We start from the raw sequence: 22,260 nt of genomic DNA, 5'->3' as shown, positions 1-22,260 counted from the left end.
ACCAGCAAACAAAAAAGAATTAAATGGAAAACACAAAATTAATGGAAAATAAAACCAAAACACCCCCAAACACCAACCGATACTAAATGTTTGGGGGTGTTTTGGTTTTATTTTCCATTAATTTTTGGTTTTGGTTTTGGTAACACCAACCGGTACTAAAGCCCTACACGCACCCGGGCCTGGCCCGTGCCACGTGGTGGCACTTTAGCGCCGGTTCGTGACGAACCGGTACTAAGGGGGGGGGGGGGCTTTAGTCTCCACACTTTAGTGCCGGTTGTAGAACCGGCACTAAAGGCTCTTACGAACCGGCGCTAAAGCCCGGTTCTGCACTAGTGTTCTAGGTCAAAGCATGCCTCAATAGGATTATTCCCTTTGTTTTCTTGCACTTGGTCCACTTTCATTAATTAGCAGTGGGATTTTCCCGGGTTTGTTGTTCCAATTAGTGCATCGACTCTCTCTTGCTCACCTTTCAATTGAACAAGAACATTGACAGTCATGTTTTGGCATGAACTCACACCCATGTTGGGTATCTTCAAAAAGTGTGCCTTTACTATTGAGGGGATTTCACGTCAAACGAGGGGTTTCGGGTATCCAAAAAATATCGTAGAAGTATCCTAGGAGTATCAAACATTATTTTCTTTTTTAAAAATCGAAAAACCGAGGGGTACTTACGGGATACGTATCGTGTTGTATCGGAGCAGTATCCGGCTGGATACGCGCGCTTTCTGAAGTATCCGCGCAATCGTAGTCTGGGACCACTTCTCCTCTGAACAATAATGTGAAATCAGCCGTTTTCTCAATGAGTGTGGAAGACAACGGCATGCCCAACCGGACACCCGGAAAACCCAGTCAAGGGGAGGCCAAGCGGACGGAAACGGTGGCCACTGGAAATGATGATCCCGCGGAGCACAGTGTGCTTGAAAAGTGAGACAGGGACAGGCAAATCACTATGGAACCGAGGAATTCCACGGGATATTTGATACTACTATTACCTTGTTGCTGTTTGCGATTTTTTGCCTCCTCTCATTCTGCAGCCTTGCCTCATCGCTGTGCCAGGGCCTACAACGCTGCTTCTCACTTGTCATCCGTGTAAGCTCACAACTAATCTCCTCTGTTTTCCTATACAAATCTGGCCTTTTACTATTATCTTCCTTGTTGCAACCGGCTAATCTATCTTGTGATTTCCCACTCCAACAGGTGTTCATCCGTTGCTATATTCGACGAAATTGGGTTCCCCCGCTTTATATTATAAAGTCTGGACCAAAGCACACAGGTAGCAACAAGGTTCAACGCGCGCACACACACCAGAGTACAATAAACACACCAGAAGTCTAGCTGGGGGAGCAGCACAATAATCCCCAAATAAGCCGTTGCTATATTCACTGGTTGTTTCTACCTCCGATCCACAAGCACTTTCATTGCTCTTCTATTATTTATTCAGGTTATTTCCCATGCTCAAAATAGTATTCTTACTTTTTGCCATTGCCTGCCAGTGGGTTTCTTTTTTCTTATCTCTGTTGCACTTTACTAATTTAACTCGTGGTTTCCTACTTCAACAGGTTTTTATCCATCAGTGCTTCCATAAATAATTCGAATCCTAGTATTTAATATATTCAGGCCATTCCAGACTAAAAAAACCCTGAAAAAGAGAGTGGAAAAATTCAATTGTGTGCTTGTTCATCTTCATACTAGCTAGGTGTTCCATCATTTAGTATCTGTTCTCTTGTTTTCCTCCTTAAACACCCCTTAACTATCTTCCAGCCTAGTGACCCTCACCTTAGAAAAGGAGAAGTCTGCTTAGGAGAAGTCTATTCTTTTACCAGTTTCCTGTAATTTGTCTTTCTACACCCAAGATCTCTTCATCCACAAAACAAACACAACTCCCTCCCTTGTCCTATACACCCAAAAAAATAAACCCTATAATCCGATGGAAGTGGCATTAGCTAGTGCTGCCTTAAGCGTAAGCTTAAAATTGGCTGCATCGCCGGCCTTAAAGAAGCTCCTTTCTAATGCTTCAACGTACCTTGGAGTCGATATGGCTCGTGAGCTCCATGAACTGGAGACCACTATCTTGCCGCAGTTCGAGCTGTTGATTGAAGCAGCAGATAAGGGAAACCAAAGGCTCAAGTTGGACAAATGGCTTCAGGAACTCAAAGAAGGCTTCTACCTGGCTAAAGACTTGCTGGACGAGCATGAATACGACCTCCTCAAGCGCCAAGCAAAGGGGAAGGATTCCTTGCCGGCCAACGCCTCCTCCATCAGCAACACATTAATGAAGCCTCTGCGTGCTGCATCAAGCAAGCTGTCCAATATGAGCTCTGAGAACAGAAAGCTAATTCAACATCTGAATGAACTGAAGACCACCCTGGCGAAAGCCAAGGACTTCCGCAAACTACTTTGCTTACCAGCTGATTATAATGCAGAGAACCCTCCCATATCATCAGCTGTTGTTCCGGAGACGACATCAATACCACCTCTGAAAGTGATTGGTCGTGAGAAGGATCGTGATCATATAATAAAGCGTCTTACCAGGACAACTGCTAGTACTGATTCTAGTATAGCTTTGTACTCAGGTTTGGCCATCGTTGGAGCTGGAGGCATGGGAAAGTCCACCTTGGCACAACTTGTTTACAATGACCAGAGGGTAAACGAATATTTTGCTGTGACAATGTGGGTAAGCATCTCACGCAAACTTGATGTCCGCCGTCATACACGGGAGATCATCGAGTCTGCCTCTCAGGGGGAATGCCCACGCATTGATAACCTTGATACTCTGCAGCGCAAGTTAACAGACATACTGCAAGGATCAGGGAAATTCCTGCTTGTGCTGGATGATGTTTGGTTTGAACCTGGTAGCGAAAGGGAATGGGACCAACTGTTAGCTCCTCTAGTTTCCCAACAGATGGGAAGCAAAGTTTTGGTAACTTCTCGACGAGATACATTTCCACCTGCTCTTTGCTGTGAAGAAGTGTGTCCTCTGGAAAAGATGGAAGATCCTCAGTTCTTGGCACTCTTCAAACAGCATGCATTCTCTGGACCAGACATCAGAAATCCACAGTTGCGTGTAAATCTGGACGTCGAACTCGAGCTTTCAGGCTCGGCCCGGGGTCGCCCAGGCTCGGCCCGAGTTTGATTCGGCCCGAGAAACAAAAAGGCCGAGCCGAGCTGCGTTATTGGGCTTGTTTCGGCCTCGGGCCGAGCCCAGCTCGGCTCGAGCCAGCCCGTGAGCTTGTCCAACTCTACAGCCCAAAGTGGCCCAGCACCAGTCACTTGACCTAGCGCTCTACCTCACCCCGAGCAGCACTCATCCTCTTTCCCCCCAGCGCTAGGTTAGCCAGCCTCCGCCGGCCGCCGCCATCGCAGTTCCTTCTGTCGCCGATGACACACACGCCGCTTGTCCAGATCGCCCAAGGAGCCATGGAGAAGAAGAAAGAGAGGTCATTGACCTCCATTCTTGGGAAGGAGCCAGCGATTGGAAAAAAGAAGAAGGGCAGAAGCAAGACCTCCAGCTCCATGGACGCCGGCATCGAGCCGTCCGTTCGCTCCAAGGCCAATCCAAGCATCGTCCTTGTTGACCCGCTTGTGAGGGCAAAGCAGCAGGCGCGAGCACTGCCACCCCCGCCTCCGCCTCGGCGTCTACCTGACAACAAAGGTATCGGCGCGCGGGCGGCAGCTGTTGTTGCATCCGGCTGGACCGGCTCCGCGAACACCTCCGTCACGCCTACTTCTCCGGCTGAAGCTGAGTCCTGGGTAAGCACAAAGCAGTGGCCTGCTCTTCTTTCCTCTGGATATAAATAAAGCTTGTGAGCTTGTTGTGTGATGCATAGGGATAAGCCAGAGAACAACAAAAGAAGTAGTAAATTTCCTATTGTTTCCACTTGATTTATGCCGATCTGCTATTGTCCATTATAATCAGTTGTGCTTAAGTAATTGATTGTTTCCTGAAGATTTGCATATGACTAAGTCTAACCCAATATTTTGTAGGAGGAATCAAGTTATTATTTGGCTGTTCGTTGGGCGCGTTTGAATGTATATGTTGTACAACATTGGGTGCATTTGAGTGTATATACTGTCTAAAAAGTGAGTATTTATGCCCATGTAATGCCCCTGTTTATTGAGGGCTCAATTGTTTTGTTGTAGAAACTATAGATGGATGCATATGTTTAACTTCATTCTTGCTGTCCTAATCTCAGTATACTTGCCATACAAATATTTAGTGGATTTTCCTTCAAAATATCATTGTTTGAACAGGAACATGAGCCGGAAGAGGATCATGTCCAGGAGCAGGATGAGGAAGAGAAGGATGAGAATGTGTATGTGCCTGCTGATGAGTCCGAGTCTGAGGAAGAAGAGAACTCGTATGATCTTAGAGATGACATGTCAGAGGATGAAATGGATATTTTTCAGTCCCCTGGAGGTGAGACTGATGTGTTTGTTGTTAGTTCAGAAGAAGACAATGCAAGAACAGGAGAGAAACACAAGAAAGGGGTGAAAGTCAAGCGCAAGGTCACTACCAAGGGCAGTAGCAAGTCCAGTACTAGCAGGGAGAGTTCAGATTGTTGGACTTTTTTTGAGAAGGTGAAGGTGAAATCAGAAAAGGATCCTAAGGTTGAAGAGTTGAAGGCAAAGTGCATGCATTGCCACAATTTATACATATATGTTCAAGGTTCAAGCACCACAACACTTAATAGGCATACGAAGAAGTGTAAGATCTTCAAGAACAAGGTTGCGATGAAACTTATACAATCACGGCTTGGGTACAAGCCGTCCAATGTTAGAGGTGAATCCGGTCTTCCTCTAGGTGTGCCATCCAATGGGTATGAGCACACAACTATGAAGGAGTTGATTGCAAAAATGGTGGCTGTCCATAACTACTCATTCAGGATGGTGGAACATGAGTGGTTCAATATTGTGATGAAGTACTCGAACCCGCTATATCAAGAAATTGGTAGGAAGGCAATAAGAGCTGAGTGTTTGAGGGTTTTCAATAAAGAGAAGGAAATCCTTAAGGCAGCCCTGAAGAATGTGGACCACATTAGTCTCACTACAGATATGTGGACAAGTAACCAAACCATTTCTTATATGTGTGTAGTGGCACACTATATAGATAAACATTGGAGGATGCAGACTCGTGTGCTTGCGTTCATGGAGTTGGACCCCCCTCACAGCGGAAACGTCATGGCTGTTGCGTTGTTTGAATGTGTGACTGAATGGAAGATAGAAAACAAGATAGTGTCCATCACACTAGACAATGCATCAAACAATGATTCAGCTGTTAGAGATTTGAAGGCAATGTTTTCTGTTCGAAGAGGGACAGACTTTGAAGCCAAATATTTCCATGTCCGGTGTTGTGCTCACATTGTCAACTTGGTAGTGCAGGATGGGACAGCCTGCATGAGCACTTTGGTAGCGAACCTAAGGGAGACAGTGAAGTACTTCAAGAAGTCCCCTTCCCGGCTGCACAAATTTGTTGAGATTTGCAGGAGTTTAGGCCTTAAAATTGGAGCGCATTTGACCCTAGATGTTTGCACGAGGTGGAGTTCTACATACAATGGTTCATAAGGACAAAACCTACAATGCTATGGGACATGCTATGATGGACAAGTTCAACAAATATTGGGAAGAACCAAACAATGTCATGGTTCTTGCCACTTTCCTGGATCCAAGGTACAAAATGAAGTACGTGGATTGGTGCTTTGGGCAGATCTATGATGAGGATAAGGCTGAAACTGAGTTGTCTGCATTCAAGAAAGATTTGGACAAGTTGTATGAGAAATTTGATTCTCAAAAGAGGCAAGCTGAACCTCAATGCAAGAATACTTGCAATACAAGTACCTCAATGCCACCTGCAGATTCTGAGTTTCTCTCATTCTTATCATCCACTTCTACAAAACGATCTAAGAGTGAATTGAGAAACTATATGGATGATGCAAATGAGGGTATGGTTGCCACTTTCAATCTGCTAGAGTGGTGGAAGGTGAATGCACTTAGGTATCCTGTGTTGGCAAACATGGCAAGAAGATTCTTAACTATCCCTGCTAGCTCGGTGTCTTCTGAATCCAGTTTTAGCACCGGTGGAAGAATTCTGGATGATTATCGAAGCTCTCTAAAACCATACATGGTGGAGGCATTGGTGTGTGGCGGAAGCTATATCAAGGGTGCGCACAAAGACTTAAATGTGTTGGTATGATTTCGATCTATGTTTTATGTCGTATGATTTCAATATGCGTCATGTTATTGCCATAAACTAAAAATCTAATGGCTAACTTGCACAAAACTAGGATGTGGAAGAAGATGATGACGAGGAGGATGTGGAGAAGGTCAAATTGCCTAAAAGTGTGGCAGATTGCAACTACTAGTAAGTATGTTACCTGTAAGATTTTTTTAGTTTACTTCTGTTACTTGTAGGCTTTTCTTATTTACAATAACCATTGTTACATGTAGGATACATTGTAGGGAGAAGACCATCAAGATGCATTTGTTAAATTTGCACATGGAAGTAAATCAAGCAATGGATCTATATTGGTCGTCACCCTTGAATGATGGAGTTCTTGCATGGCTTATGTTGCCTGAACTTTAGATGTGACATATGTCAACTTCTCAACCTTGGACTATTAAGTTTATGTTGTCATTAAACTTTGAACTATGGATGTGACATATGTCATCTTATTTTGCTAAACTCATGAATGGTTTATCAATTTCTTCAGTGCTGCCCAAACTTGGGTGCATTTGATGTCCAAATTTCAGTGTACTTGCTGTCCAAACCTGTGTGTATTTTTCTGTCAATAGTTTCAGACATTCAGTGTTAATGCTGTCCAAACTTGGGTGTATATGCTATCAAAGTTTCAGGCTTTCAGTGTTGATGCTGACCAAAGTTAGCACTTGGGTGTATTTGCTTGAGTATTTGCTGTCAAAGTTAGCACTTAGTACATATAAATACTACTATAATAGAAAGAAAGGGAGTAGTCTGCACGCTGATGTGCAGTGCACACGAGCTGCCGAGTTGGACCGAGCCAGCACACAGCTCGGGTCGAGCCTGCTACTTAGGCTCGCCTGAGCAGTTAGCTCGGGCTGGCTCGGCTCGTGCTGGGCGAGCTAATGGCTGGCTCGGCCCGAGCTCGGCTCGGCTCGGCTCGCGTCCAGGTATAGTTGCGTGAAAGGCTAGAAGGTTTTGCAGAGAAGATTGCTAAAAGGCTTGGACAATCTCCTTTGGCAGCAAAAGTTGTGGGTTCTCAGTTGAAAGGGAAAACAGATATATCTTCATGGAAGGATGCTCTAACTTTAATGATTGACAAATTAAGTGAGCCCATGACAGCTTTGTTGTGGAGTTATAAGAAGTTAGATCCATGTCTGCAAAGGTGCTTCCTATATTGTAGCCTGTTTCCAAAAGGCTACAGGTATGTCATTGATGATTTGGTTTATGTTTGGATGGGTGAGGGTCTTTTTGATTCGTGCAACCAAAACAAGAGAGTGAAAGATATTGGGAGGGATTGCTTCAACGAGTTTGGAAGATTCATCTCCTTTCAACCATACATTGGCCCGTATTATGTTATGCATGATCTCCTTCATGATCTGGCAGAATCACACTCCAAAGAAGACTACTTCAGATTGGAAGATGATAACGTGACAGAAATATCTTATATTGTTCGACACCTATCGGTTCGTGTTGATAGTATGACGCAACTATTATCTGCAAAGTATCTGCAAGCTACATAATTTACGCACTATTATCTGCATAGGCCCCGTAGTGGATGATGTAAGTGACCTTTTTAATCAGATAATACAGAATTTGAAGAAGTTGCGCGTGCTATGCTTGTCATCTTATAGCAGTAGTAAGTTGCCAGAATCTGCTGGTGAGTTGAAGCACCTTCGGTATTTGAACCTTAAAGAAACACTGATTTCTGAATTGCCAAGATCATTGTGTACCCTTTACCACTTACAATTACTTCTGTTAAATAACAAAGTTAAGAGTTTCCCTGAGAAACTCAGCAATTTGGTGAAGTTACAACATCTTGAATCGAGTTGCAAAGAAGCAATTCCTAACATTGGCAAGCTAACTTTGCTTCAACAATTAGGGGAATTTTCTGTGCAAAAGAAAAAGGGATATGAGTTACAACAGCTCAGGGACATGAACAAGATTCGTGGCAGTTTAAGGGTCACAAATCTTGAGAATGTTGCTGGGAAGGATCAAGCCTTAGAATCAAAGCTGCACCAGAAAAGTCATCTTGGCAGCTTAGGACTTGTATGGAGTTATGAAAATAACACAAATGCAGAGGATAGTTTACATTTGGAGGTTCTAAAAGGCCTGATGCCACCGCCTCAGCTTGGGGATCTTACAATTGACGGTTACAGATCTTCAGAATATCCAGGCTGGTTACTTGATGGTTCATATTTTGAGAATTTGGAATCTTTAAGCTTTAATAATTGCAGCGCATTACAAAGCCTACCGTCCAATAGTAAGCTATTTGAGAACTGCTCTTCACTTTTCCTCAGCAATGTGCCAAACCTAAAGTCATTACCTTTTCTTCCAGTAGGCCTTGAATTTTTACATGTGGACAATTGCCCACTGCTTATATTTATTTCCAACGATGAGATGGAACATCATGATCAGAGAGAGAATATCATGAGGACAGATCACTTGGAATCACAGCTTCATTTAATCTGGGAGGTGGATTCAAGATCACTTATTAGGTCTATACTCCCGAGGGAACATTCATTTCTGAAGCAGTTGTTGACAGTGATGCATAGTGATGTGACACATGTTCAAAACCTTGAGAGTGCTCTACCAAGAGAGAAGGATAAAGTATTTGTGAAGGAGGATGTCATCAAGGCATGGATATATTGCCACGAGCAAAGGATACGACTCACGTATGGAAGTAGCATTGGGCTGCCACTTGTTCCACCATCAGGACTTCGTCAACTTTATCTTTCTTCATGCTGTATTACAGATGGAGCTTTAGCTGTTTGCCTTGCTGGCCTAGCTTCACTGAAAACTTTGTTCTTAAAAGAGATTATGACTCTAACTACACTTCCTTCAGAAGAGGTCCTCTGACATTTGACAGCACTTTCCAGCTTGTCCATCTATGATTGCTGGTGTCTCAGGTCGTTAAGGGGATTACGAGCTGCTACCTCTCTTTCATATGTTGATTTGATTTCCTGCCCTTCTTTAGAGTTGGCATGTGGAGCAGAATGTTTGCCATTATCACTTGAGAGGCTCAGTATACAGAATTGTGTGTTTGCAGCTGACTTCCTCTGTACTGACTGGCCACACATGAATCATATTCTCATACGGAATTGCAGAAGTGTCGGATGCTTGTCTGTTGGTAGTTTCACATCTGTTAAATGTTTGTCGCTGGAGTGCTTGCCAGACTTATGTGTGCTCGAAGGATTGTCTTCCCTGCAACTTGACCATTTAAGTTTGATTGATGTTCCAAAGCTCACCCCCGAGTGTATCTCACAGTTTCGAGTCCAGGACTCACTTCATGTTAGCAGTCCTGTAATACTCAACGACATGCTCTTGGCTGAAGCTCCCACAGTTCCAGCACATCTCACTCTTGAAGGAAGCAAGGAACCATTCATTTCATTCAAAGAACCCGCAAATTTCTCATCCGTGAGGACACTGACGTTCCAGGATTGTCAAATGATTTCCCTGCCAACAAATCTGAAGTGCTTCTCCAATCTGAAGAGTCTCGACATCTGGGACTGCCCCAACATATCATCTTTACCAGACCTGCCATCCTCCCTCCAGCGGATACGTGTATCGGGTTGTTCTGAGCTATTGGTGGAGAGCTGTCGAGCACCTGATGGAGAAAGTTGGCCAAAGATCGCGCATATCCGCCGGAAGGAATTTGAATAAAGTGTGATTTGAATTCTTGCCTACAGATAAATAGAAAGGTAAGTTAGCTCCCATCGGCCACCTTTGCACTCTGAAACATATAGCTGTGTATGTATACTTTTTTTATCTTTTAAATACTCCATTTTTTCCCTTCATTTGTTTACTTCAAACTAACTGCAGGCCCAAGAGATGTGCCTCCAGCAACCTGCTACGAGCTGGAGTGCTTCAGGCTGGCTCATCTTACAGTTAAAACTCTGTTTCCTACTTTACTGGCCAGTGCTGATCCCCTCGGTGTTTCCATCTCACACTCCACCACCTCATGTCCTCTGGTGCCACTGTTGCCAATCCCAATATTCCCACATTTAATTCTGGTCCAGTGTCCATTCCTGAATGAAAGAAATGAGCTTTTCTCGGTGCCCCTTCACTCACTTCTGAATGTGGATGTTGGATATCTGTTTCTTCATGTTGTTATTCATCCACTGGACAAGTGCCAAAAGTAGCGACTAATTTGCGTCTTGTTATTGTCGTGTTCTTGTGTGACCTTTTCCTGGAGTATGTCGTACTTTTGGTTTGTACGGATTGTAATCGCTCTCTCTTGTATGCTCTTACATACCATGCAACTGAAGGTCTCATTTATCGTTCATTCCGTAACGAGTTATGTGATACTTGGGTTTCATACTTGATACAGTTTGCCATGACCATTTTTCTTGCGGGCTGCTTCAGATATTCAGGCATTGTCATCACATACAGTTTTTAACCTTGAATATCGTAGAGACATTTAACTATCTTCTGGAGGTACATATGGATGAAGTGACCATTGCATTCTGACTGAGCACTTTTGATTGTATACATGTGGCTTGTCTAATTTATATATGATGCTGGTTTATGTGATATGAGCGCCAGTTTATTCATGGCAATTGCCATGTGAGACATCAATTTATTTGCCATGTGGTATGCTCGCGCGTCTAGCTAGCACATAACTGTTATTTTACTGGGAAACAAACTGGGAAAATGGATGATGGCAGCTCCAGGACTAATTTCAGGCATGTATGGGCCGAATTACGATTACCTGGAGTAGGCTCTCTGGTCTGTTGCTTACATAGCTTTGATTCTTTTCAAGTTTCGTACCATCCTAGAGTTTGTTAGCCAAATTTGGAGGGAAACTGCCGCTGGTTTTCCCTTCTGCTGGAAAACTGCTCTGCATATTTATTCTTGTGCGTAATTTTGGAAGTAAGAAATGATGAGATGGCTACCTTAATTAGGGATTTTCTACTACTAATCAAGAATAAACTCATATCCCATCAACGCTGCTATTATGCATCAATTCAGCTCTGGCCGCCAGCATAGAAGCCTCTGTCTGTGTACTAAAAATAAGCCTTTATCTATCGGGTGACGATAGTGAGTTTATTTCTTTGTTGAAAAAGAGAGCTTTTAAATTGAGCTCTGAGAAAGAAAACAAATGCACAGAGGTAATGTGGTGAAAATGATGGGTTTATTTATTTATATTTTCTTGATATGATAATAATTGTTCTTTATGGAATAAAAATCTTGAAACAACAAAATTTTGAATTTGGGAGAACAATGAAAACATCCAAATATGGGAAAACAAGATGCGTGCAATTTTTTTCCAAGATCTTAAATATGTTGATGGCAATTGCACATCAAGGGGTGTTCAAAAATAAAATAAAGAAAGCCAAGCGCATGTGTCATGCGTGGAGGTAATCTGATGACAATGATTTTTAACCTTGATCATTTTTGTTTGGTTGCTAATTGTGCAGTGCGGCACAATGGGTCACCATCTCACCGAGTGGTGTGCTCCGTTAAGAGCACGACTGGATCCTCATGTTCAACCCTTATAAACAAGTTCGGCTATCCTTAACTTGTCGATGTGGGACTAAAACAACTTCTCGGGTGCACACAGAACCGCATATATACGTTCAGGTTCGGAGTTGAAAACTCACCGGTGCACATGTTCAGAGACCAGAGTCTCTGTTTTCTGCTTTATGCTCATCTGGAAGCATCACTTTAGATGCTGTTGCTGCTGCTGCTGCTGTGGGAGAGTAAATGAAAACAAGCTGGGGTAGACCGTTGATCAGTTGATCTTATCCAAAGGAAATTATACTCCACTTCACGATCTCCGGCCGTGCCGCTCACCCTAGCCGGCGACATCACGGCCTGCCACATTGTCCTTGTCCCTAACGTAATCTATGTACAAAATCGACTGAGACGCCTTATATTTTGAGGCAACAGAAGGATGCTAGATTCATTGTTTGTTCGTCAAAAAAAATCTTTTGAACAATATTTTCTCCTAGTACTTGATTTTCTTTAAATCACCAACAATTATGCAGCGGAGCAACGGAGGATGAGGCAGGAACTTGACAAACACGACATCTGATCCCATCTCGGCCGTCCATACCCACACAAACGGCGGTGGATTGATCCTGTTAGGCCTTCCACAGTGTGTTCGGTGCCACAACTATGAAAAGTATGCCACGCACACGAGGATGCCAGATGAAATATATTTAGCACCGCCCGCACACTGTGAAAGAATTGGGCATCGGCTGGAGATCAGACTCATACATATAAACTAGTATATATATCAGCGACAGTTGCCCCACTACCAGCGACTTGTTCCTGGCTCACAGCCGGTTCTTCCCATGAGTGACAGGCTTAGTTTATTGCTTTGTTGGTTGTGGCATCAGAGCAAGTAGATGCTCCGGTTCCTGAAAAAATTTATGGCACTAGCTGGACAATGGAGGGCACCGGTGCCAAATGAAGCAAAAGTGAATTTGGCACCGCTTTTGGCCTACATAGTGGAGGGCCTTAGCCTCCCACCGGTCCGGTCCACGCGGACGCCAGACTGACCCATTCCCCCCTCCCAGTCCGACCCCCTAGGTCCCACCCACCTTATCCTTGTTTTGTGCTGGTTAGATCCCTTCACGTTCTCGGGTTCGGCGGCTTTATGGAGTCCAAGCCATGTAGCGACACAGACTCTCCCCTCAATTCATCCCGGAGCTCACAAAATTAGTTCTGCCCCTTCCTGAAAAATCAACGGAAAACGCCCACACGTGTGGCATCTTGCACATCACCCACACGCCTCCATCACCACACATTTTGCCACGTAAGACCAGATGACATCAGTAGGAATCTTTTTGGTTTTCAGCTTAAAAATGTTTTATCTCCTAATTAAAAAATTGAATTAAAAATCCGTTTTCACTATTAAATCCGTCTCGACGAGATCTTCAAAACTAGACCTCACGTTGATATGTTTCGACGAAATTTTTTTTCCCAAAACTTGCCAAGATGTGTACACTGTAGTTGCCATAGTGCTTAAACTAAAGTTGTCATGTGACAATTTTAGTTTGTCGAGCATGGCAATTTTAGTTTTTTGATGATGACAATTCCAGTACTTTGACCATAAAAATTATTTTTTGTATGAAACATGGCAATTTTAAGTCCATGTATCATGGCAATTTTAGTTTATGGTTCATGGCAAGTCTAGTTTCTTAATTTCCTGTTTTATAATATGTCAAAATTGCTTTTAAACATAGAAGAAAATAGCTGAAACATATCATGGCAACTTCAGTTTATCTATGATCCGATGAATTGTGGGTTTATGATCAAGTTTATCTATGAGAAATATTTGAATCTCCTCTGAATTCTTTTATGTGTGATCAAGTTATCTTTGCAAGTCTCTTCGAATTATCAGTTTGGTTTGGCCTACTAGATTGATCTTTCTTGCAATGGGAGAAATTCTTAGCTTTGGGTTCGATCTTGCGGTGTCCTTTCGCATTGACAGCAGGGGCAGCAAAACACGTATTGTATTGTTGCCATCAAGGATAAAAAGATGGGGTTTATATCATATTGCATGAGTTTATCCCTCTACATTATGTCATCTTTCTTAATGCGTTACTCTGTTCTTATGAACTTAATACTCTAGATGCATGCTGGATAGCGGTCGATGTGTGGAGTAATAGTAGTAGATGCAGGCAGGAGTCGGTCTACTTGTCACAGACGTGATGCCTATATACATGATCATGCCTAGATAATCTCATAATTATTCGCTTTTCTATCAATTGCTCGACAATAATTTGTTCACCCACCGTAATACTTATGCTATCTTGAGAGAAGCCACTAGTGAAACCTATGGCCCCAGGTCTATCTTTTATTATATAAGTTTGCCATCTACTTTTATTTGCATCTTTACTTTTCCAATCTATATTATAAAATACCAAAAATATATTTATCTTATCATATTATCTCTATCAGATTTCACTTTCGCAAGTGACCGTGAAGGGATTGACAACCCCTTTATTGCGTTGGTTGCGAGTTCTTTGTTTGTTTGTGTAGGTGCGTGGGACTTTTGAGGAGCCTCCTACTGGATTGATACCTTGGTTCTCAAATACTGAGGAAATACTTACGCTACTATTGCTGCATCACCCTTTCCTTTTCAAGGAAACCAACGCAAGCTCAAGACGTAGCAGTGACGTGGTGCAGTCTGTGTGTTATAGGGCGTGTGGGCGGGTTTGGCTCCCACCACACGTGTGGGCGTTAGCATTGTCCAAAATCAATGATTGTTATGCTGTTTTGTGGATAGTCATTTTTTTGGGATATGTACAGGACATGAGATGAGCTTCAGTGATAAGCACCAAAATATTTTTGATTCTTAAACAACCCAAGTGTAAAAGGATTAGTCTCGACGAAGGATTTTGAAGTCAAATTGGATGGTGGCTAAGCACTTCCTTAGTTGGCCACTCCAGCTCTTGTTTCTTTGGGTCAGTAGAGGAGTAGGAGCAGCAACTGTATATTCCTAATCTAGGACCAGGACCAGGGCCAAATTCGAAACCTACCTAGTGTCAAGTTTCTGTTTGTAGCGAAATGGTTTCAGGCTTCGCTATGCTGAGACTGTATTCTCCCTGTCCAGTATTTATGGGGATTGCATTTCTGGGTGGGTTCTTGTATGTTTTTGCAGGGCTTTTGTACAGTACTGCTGAATGAACTCGATCTCATTCCTTGCCACCAACGCTTTATTTGTATGGATGATTGATATCTGAATTTGCTTCCTGGCATATTCAAGCCGTGTTTTGTTCTTTTTGTTTATGCCCTCAAGAGGATCCTTTTAAAGGAATTCTGATATCTTGATTTCCCACGGTGTGCTTGACTTACAGAGGCATGCTTTCCTGCTTGTTTGTGCATGCTGTTCTGTTTTCTGCTTGTAGGTGTGCAGGACAGCTAGTAAATTAAGTGGGTAAAGCAGGAAAAGACAGGAAATTGCGCGTCAATTAAGTAGCGTCCTGCTTAATTGAGTGGGTAAAGCAGGGCCAGGGGAAAGTACATGAAAGTGCACGTATATTTTAATGGCTTATTCAAAGCTTCAAGCCTGCTGGAACCATGGTGCTGGCCCCAACCCAAGTTAGTGACATTCATACTCGCATTAGTTTTATGGCTCTTTCTTGGTACTTGCCTCTGATTACTTATAATTGTGCGCACTAGCAACATTGATAGTGACCCCTTAGAGTCGACATCAGGGTAAACTATGATCCTTTATTTTTACAAAATAGTTAGGATACTAACAACCTTTGATTAGAGATCATTTATCTGATTATTGGACTAATGCTAATTTTGTTAATCAGGCTTGTTTTTGAAAAAACAAAATCACCGGTTTACCCGCGTGACAGGCGGGAATACTTACCACTATACTACAACGACTTGCTTTTGGGAAACTGTGTGAACTGTTACAGTATGATGAAGGGATTGATGTATCTCCAGGGGCAAGGCAGTCTGAAGAAGGGGAAATCAGATAGGCAGGTGGTTCAGGCTGAGGAAGGAGAGCATATTACCTTTCCCTGCAGGTTGAGCATCAACGAGGTCATGTCTTTCAGATCTGTGAGGATGATTCATGGGAAGCATGAGAGCCAGTGATGGACTGATGACGATGGAGAGAACAGAAGAAGATTCACTACTGATTTGATTGCATATATAATAGTAACGTAACCGCTGCTAAAGCTTTATGTGATTTTGTGATAACGTGAAAGACGCGTCTAGTCTATTTTATGTACTTTATTTAATTATCGACCAAAGAGCCGTCTCCACATTGGTTACTGCTTAGCATATTAGCAAGTCCAGCTCATCTTAACTTAAAAAAGGGCAAGTAGCAACTCTCGCAAGTGATAGATAATACCGGCTGCTCACGCGCCTTGTCTTTTGCCCCAGTGGCTTCATTCGTTCTGGCCTGCGTTAATTGCATAGTCGGATCGATTGATTTCTGGAAGCATACGCTGTCCCTGCTTAGTTTATACCACCAATTAATGATACCCAAATTTTCTTCTGGTATATCATATTCTCGCTGTAAAGGAATTTCTGATATCTTAATTATATACGGTGGACTTGACTTACAGAGGCATGCTTTCCTGTTTTCTGCTTCTAGCTAGTTGTGCAGGACAGACAGTAATTTCCTTGAACATCTGTAAGGATGGTTCCTGGAAAGCATGAAGAGCCAACGATGGTGATGGATACCAACTACCAACTGGTTGTTTGTATTTAGTCGCACAATGTTGTCCTCTGCTACTTTATACTTCAATTATCATCGGTGAGCTGTGTCCACGTTGGTTACTGGTTAGTTTATTAGCAAGTCCATCTCAGCTATAAACTTAAAGAAAGGGCAAGTAGTTGGATCAGATCTGCTATTGCCTTGTTGACCTGCTGTTTGGGGATTTGAGCATCTCATTCTCTTGCAACACAACATTGTTAGCTCCTACTATCTGCGTCTCCTGCAACTTTGCCTCGTCTCTGCGCCGGCTCCTACAACTCTCCTTCTGTGTAAGCTCACCACTATATTCTGATCTGCTATCCTCTACAAATCTGGCTGTAGGGTTCTTTTTATTATCTTTGTTGTTGCAACCGGCTAATTTATTTTGTGATTTTTCAGTCCAACACGTGTTCATCCATTGTTATATTGACTGGTTATTTCCACCTCTGATCCCGAAGCACTTTCAATTGCTCATCTATTGATATTCAGGTCGTTCCGCACTCTGAAAATAGTATTCTTAGTCTTTGCCATCGTCTACTGATCTACCAGTAGGTTTCTGTTTTCATATCACCGTTGCAGCTGGCTAATTTATATTCTGATTTACTGCTTCAACAGATTTTTCATCCATCAAAGAGTCAAGAAACAGTTCATGTTCTATCTTCAGATTATTCGGACCAAAAAATAAAACCCCACAACTCAATGGAAGTTGCATTAGCTAGCGCTGCCGTAAGTGTTAGCTTAAAAGTGGCCGCATCTCCAGCCTTGAAGAAGCTGCTTGCTAATGCTTCAAAGTACCTTGGAGTGGACATGGTGCGTGAGCTCCATGAACTGGAGACCACTATCATGCCGCAACTCGAGCTGGTGATTGAAGCAGCGAACAAGGGAAACCACAGGCCCAAGTTGGACAAATGGCTTCAGGAACTCAAAGAAGGCTTCTACATGGCTGAAGACTTGCTGGACAAGCATGAATACAACCTTCTCAAGCTCGAAGCAAAGGGCAAGGATTCCTTATCGGCCAATGCTTCCTCCATCAGCAGCACTTTTATGAAGCCTGTGCGTGCTGCATCGAGCAGGCTGTCCAATTTGAGCTCTGAGAACAGAAAGCTAATTCACCAGCTGAATGAACTCAAGGCTACCCTGGCGAAAGCCAAGGAATTTTGTGAGGTGCTCTGCTTGCCAACTGGTTATAATGCAGAGAGCCCCGCCATACCATCAGCTGATGTTCCTGAGACCACATCAATATCACCTCTGAAAGTGATTGGTCGTGACAAGGACCGCGATCGCATAATAGATAGACTCACCAAGACCACTGCTACTACTGAGTCTAGTACAGCCATTTACTCGGGTTTGGCCATTGTTGGAGCTGGAGGCATGGGAAAGTCCACCTTGGCACAACTTGTTTACAATGATACAAGGGTAAAAGATTATTTTGATGTCAGAATGTGGGTATGTATCTCACGCAAACTTGATGTCCGTCGTCACACACGCGAGATCATCGAGTCTGCCTCTCAGCGGGAATGCCCACGCATTGATAACCTTGATACTCTACAACGTATCTTGTCAGACATACTGCAAGAATCAGGGAAATTCCTGCTTGTGTTGGATGATGTATGGTTTGAACCTGGCAGCGAGAGGGAATGGGACCAGCTGCTAGCTCCTCTAGTCTCCCAACATATAGGAAGCAAAGTTTTAGTAACTTCTCGACGGAATACATTTCCAACTGCTCTTTACTGTGCCGAAGTGTGTCCCTTGAAAAACATGAAAGATTCTCACTTCTTGGCACTCTTCAAACACCATGCTTTCTCTGGACCAGAAATCAGAAATCATGCAAAACACGGAAGATTGCGTGAAAAGCTGGAAAACTTTGCAGAGAAGATTGCTAAAAGGCTTGGACAATCTCCTTTGGCGGCCAAAGTTGTGGGTTCCCAGTTGAAAGGGAAAACCGATATATCTACATGGAAGGATGCTCTAACTTTAATGATTGACAAATTAAGTGAACCTATGACAGCACTGTTGTGGAGTTATGAGAAGTTAGATCCATGTCTACAGAGGTGCTTCCTATATTGCAGCTTGTTTCCAAAAGGCCACAAGTATGTCATTGATGAGTTGGTTCATCTTTGGATGGCAGAGGGCCTTCTTGATTCGTGCGATCGAAACAAGAGAGTTGAAGATGTTGGGAGGGATTGCTTCAAGGAGATGATCTCTGTTTCATTTTTTCAACCTGGCAAAGATCGCAAATACTATGTTATGCATGATTTCCTTCATGATCTGGCAGAATCACTCTCCAAAGAAGACTACTTCAGGTTGGACGATGATAAGGTGATAGAAATACCATCCACTGTTCGACATCTATCTATCTGTGTTGATAGTAAATGCATCACAAGCAAAGTATCTGCAAGCTACATCATTTACGCACTATTATCTGCATAGACCCCCTCACAGATGATGTATGTGACCTTTTTAATCAGATACTACAGAATTTGAAGAAGTTGCGCGTATTATTTTTGTCATCTTACAGTAGTAGCAAGTTGCCAGAATCTGTTGGTGAGTTGAAGCACCTTCGGTATTTAAACATCATCAGAACACTGATTTCAGAATTGCCAAGATCATTGTGTACTCTTTACCACTTGCAGTTACTCCTGATAAATGATAAAGTTGTGAGTTTGCCTGAGAAACTCTGTAATTTAAGGAAGTTACGGCATCTTGACTGGCATGATTATAGAATGTGCGATCCAGGGAGAAAAGCACTGCCTCAAATTCCTAACATTGGCAAGCTAACTTCACTTCAACAGTTTCAGAAACTTTCTGTGCAAAAGAAAATGGGATATGAATTGCAACAGCTGAGGGATATGAACGAGATTCGTGGCAGTTTAAGTGTAACAAATCTTGAGAATGTCACTGGGAAGGATCAAGCCTTAGAATCGAAGCTGAATCAGAAAATTCATCTTGGCAGCTTGCGACTTGGATGGTGTTGCAAGAATAACACCAATGGAGAGGATAGTTCACATTTGGAGATTATAGAAGGCCTGATGCCGCCACCTCAACTTAAGAATCTTACAATTGACGGTTACAATTCTTCAAAATATCCAGGTTGGTTACTTGATGGTTCGTATTTTGAGAATTTAGAATCTTTGAGGTTCGAAAATTGCAGCGCGTTACAAGGCCTACCATCCAACACTGAGCTATTTGGGAATTGCTCTTCACTTGCCCTCTTCAATGTGCCAAACCTGAAGACATTACCTTGTCTTCCACTGGGCCTTACATGGTTAGGAATATCCAATTGCCCACTGCTTATATTTGTTTCCAATGATGAGCGAGAATATCAAGAACATCAAGAACAGAGCGAGAATATCATGAGTATAGACCACTTGGCGTCACAACTTGGTTTACTCTGGGAGGTGGATTCAGGATCAGATATTAGGAGAATACTCTCATCGGAACATTCATTTCTGAAGCAGCTGATGATATTGATGCATGCTGATGTCTCACGTGTTCATAACCTTGGAAGTGTCCTTGGAAGAAAGAAAAAGAAAGTGGTTAAAGAGGATATCATCAACGCATGGATACACTGTCACGAGCAGATGATGAGTCTCGTGCATGGAAGGAGCATTAGGCTGCCACTGGTTCCACCATCGGGACTTCGTGGGCTTTCTCTTTCTTCATGCAGTATTACAAATGAAGCTCTAGCTGTTTGCCTTGATGGCCTGACTTCACTGAAAAGTTTATCCTTACACAAAATTATGACTTTAACCACACTTCCTTCAGAAGAGGTCCTCCAACATTTGACAAAACTTCACCGCTTGGGCATTGTAAGTTGCTGGTGTCTCAGGTCATTAGGAGGTTTACGAGCTGCTACCTCTCTTTCAGATGTTCACTTGAGTTCTTGCCCTTCTTTGGAGTTGTCACATGGAGCAAAATGTTTACCATTGTCCCTTGAGAGCCTCACTATACATTATTGCGTGCTTCAAGCTAACTTCTTCTGTACTGACTGGCCACACGTGAATCGTATTTCCATATACAACTGCAGAAGCAGCGCATGCTTATCTGTTGGTAGTCTCATATCTGTTAAATCACTCTCACTGAATGGCTTGCCAGATTTATGTATGCTCGAAGGATTATCTTCCCTGCAACTTCACCACGTACATTTCACTAGTCTCCCAAAACTCTATCCCAACTGTATCTCACAGTTTCGAGTCCAGAAGTCACTGTATGTTGACAGTCTTGTATTACTCAAGAACATGCTCTCAGATGAAGGTTTCACAGTTCCAGCATTTCTCTGTCTTGAAGGATGCAATGAACCATTCGTTTTCGAAGAATCCGCAAATTTCACATCAGTCAAGACCCTGAGATTCTATGATTGTCAAATGACTTCCCTGCCAACAAATCTGATGTGCTTCTCCAATCTGAAGAAGCTCGACCTCTATAGCTGCTTCAAGATATCATCTTTACCAGATCTGCCATCCTCCGTCGAGCACATATGTGTATGGGGTTGTAAGCTATTGAAGGAGAGCTGCCGAGCACCTGATGGAGAAAGTTGGCCAAAGATCGCGCATATCCGCTGGAAGGAATTTAGAGTGTGATCTAGATTCCCCACCTACAAATAAACGGAAAGGTAAATTAGCTACCGTCGGCCATCTTTGCATTGTCAAAGATATGTAGTCTTTCATAATATATATGCACTTCATTAAACTTTCCAATCTTTGAAAAATTCCATTGATTACAAACTTTTCTTAATAGCAGGCCCTCCAGCAAGCTGTTACGAGGTGGAGTGCTTCAGCCTGGCTCATCCTGCAGCCCAAACTGTCTTCGACTTCACGGGCCGGTGTTGATCTCCTCAGTCTCTTTCCTGCTTTGCTGATTGCTTCACGCATTGCCCTCTCACTCGACTCGACCACCTCCTGCCCTCTGGTGAGGTTTTTGTAGTCGTGGTGTTGGTTATCTTATCTTCTTATTCATGCTATTATCATCCATTGACTGAACAATTTCCGAAACCGTAGTCTAATTGGCACGTTATTCCATCACTTAGTTTTGTCCTGTTTTGTTTTGATTCGTACGACTGTAATCTTTATGTCTTGTGTGATCTTACGTACCATGTAACTGGAGGTCTCTTTTATCATTCACCCCCGTAATGAGGTATTTGATGTACTGCATTACTTGAGTTTCATACTTGATACAATGTGCCTGCTTCTTCAGAGTTCAGACCATTTTCCTTGCATGATTGTCTAGAAAGCATGCTGCTTCAGACCTTCGGGGCATGGTAGCTGGTCTTTCTGGTTGCTCATTTCATGCTGTTTGAGATCTACAGGCATTATCATTATATGTACAAATTTTCTGTTGTACAGCATAGAGACATTTAACTACGTAGTATCTTCTGGAGGTAAGTCTGAATAAATGTGCCCTGTAGAAGGCAAGAATGAGTGTTGTAGTTTAATTATCATGACTTGGATTTTATGATCTACACCATGTAGATGACGACGGTTTGGAAAGGCTTGTACAGTTTATGTCAGTTGCTAAGTTAATTTATAATCTGTGATCTATCATATCCGTGCTGGTACTGCCATATTTTGCTTGTGCTATCAAATCAGTCCTATGGACAATTCTGGACATGCTGGGAGGGAGCAAATTGTGAGAGAAAGTGATGAATGACTAGTATGGTGGGCAGCAGCTGTTGGAAATGTTTGGGTGTTTCTTTAGCCCGTGCCTTTTTGGTCTTCTTCGTCGATTCAAGGGGAAACACCGAGATGCAAAACTAGATGGAAGACGGATCTCCAAAGTAGTACTTGCTATTCTTTGTTTGGTGAATGACCATGTTGTTAATTTTGCTCTGCACCGAGATGCAAAAACCAACGCATGCATCATCAAGCATCAGGCTGACCAGGTTGTTAATTTTGCTCTG

General features: G+C 42.9%; 2 protein-coding genes and 1 pseudogene across 2 annotated transcripts; all 3 read left to right on the top strand.

Moving 5' to 3' along the window:
• Window positions 1-1,013: 1,013 nt before the first annotated feature.
• Window positions 1,014-9,856, top strand: LOC123169094 (putative disease resistance RPP13-like protein 1; annotated as a pseudogene).
• On the top strand, window positions 3,136-6,728 carry LOC123169092 (zinc finger BED domain-containing protein RICESLEEPER 2). Its single transcript, XM_044586938.1, has 4 exons — window positions 3,136-3,750; window positions 4,252-6,184; window positions 6,282-6,358; window positions 6,445-6,728. Exons 1-2 carry the CDS (start codon window positions 3,379-3,381, stop codon window positions 5,560-5,562), a joined length of 1,683 nt encoding a protein of 560 aa, XP_044442873.1. The 5' UTR covers window positions 3,136-3,378; the 3' UTR covers window positions 5,563-6,184; window positions 6,282-6,358; window positions 6,445-6,728.
• Window positions 9,857-16,187: 6,331 nt separating the features above from the next.
• Window positions 16,188-21,514, top strand: LOC123169483 (disease resistance protein RGA2). The gene is made up of 5 exons (XM_044587358.1): window positions 16,188-16,654; window positions 16,764-16,853; window positions 16,980-18,683; window positions 18,833-20,976; window positions 21,105-21,514. Exons 3-4 carry the CDS (start codon window positions 17,064-17,066, stop codon window positions 20,942-20,944), a joined length of 3,732 nt encoding a protein of 1,243 aa, XP_044443293.1. The 5' UTR covers window positions 16,188-16,654; window positions 16,764-16,853; window positions 16,980-17,063; the 3' UTR covers window positions 20,945-20,976; window positions 21,105-21,514.
• The last annotated feature ends 746 nt before the right edge of the window (window positions 21,515-22,260 follow it).

The sequence above is a fragment of the Triticum aestivum genome, chromosome 7D (assembly GCF_018294505.1).
Source record: "Triticum aestivum cultivar Chinese Spring chromosome 7D, IWGSC CS RefSeq v2.1, whole genome shotgun sequence".
In the NCBI taxonomy this organism is placed as follows: domain Eukaryota; kingdom Viridiplantae; phylum Streptophyta; class Magnoliopsida; order Poales; family Poaceae; genus Triticum; species Triticum aestivum.
This window is presented reverse-complemented; position numbering and strand designations above follow the sequence as displayed.

Coding starts and splice junctions, on each gene's coding strand:
- LOC123169092 (XM_044586938.1), top strand. CDS start 3,379: ATGACACACACGCCGCTTGTCCAGATCGCCCAAGGAGCCATGGAGAAG. Junction 3,751..4,251: donor CGGCTGAAGCTGAGTCCTGG/GTAAGCACAAAG, acceptor TTGTTTGAACAG/GAACATGAGCCGGAAGAGGA.
- LOC123169483 (XM_044587358.1), top strand. CDS start 17,064: ATGGAAGTTGCATTAGCTAGCGCTGCCGTAAGTGTTAGCTTAAAAGTG. Junction 18,684..18,832: donor TCAGGTTGGACGATGATAAG/GTGATAGAAATA, acceptor CTTTTTAATCAG/ATACTACAGAATTTGAAGAA.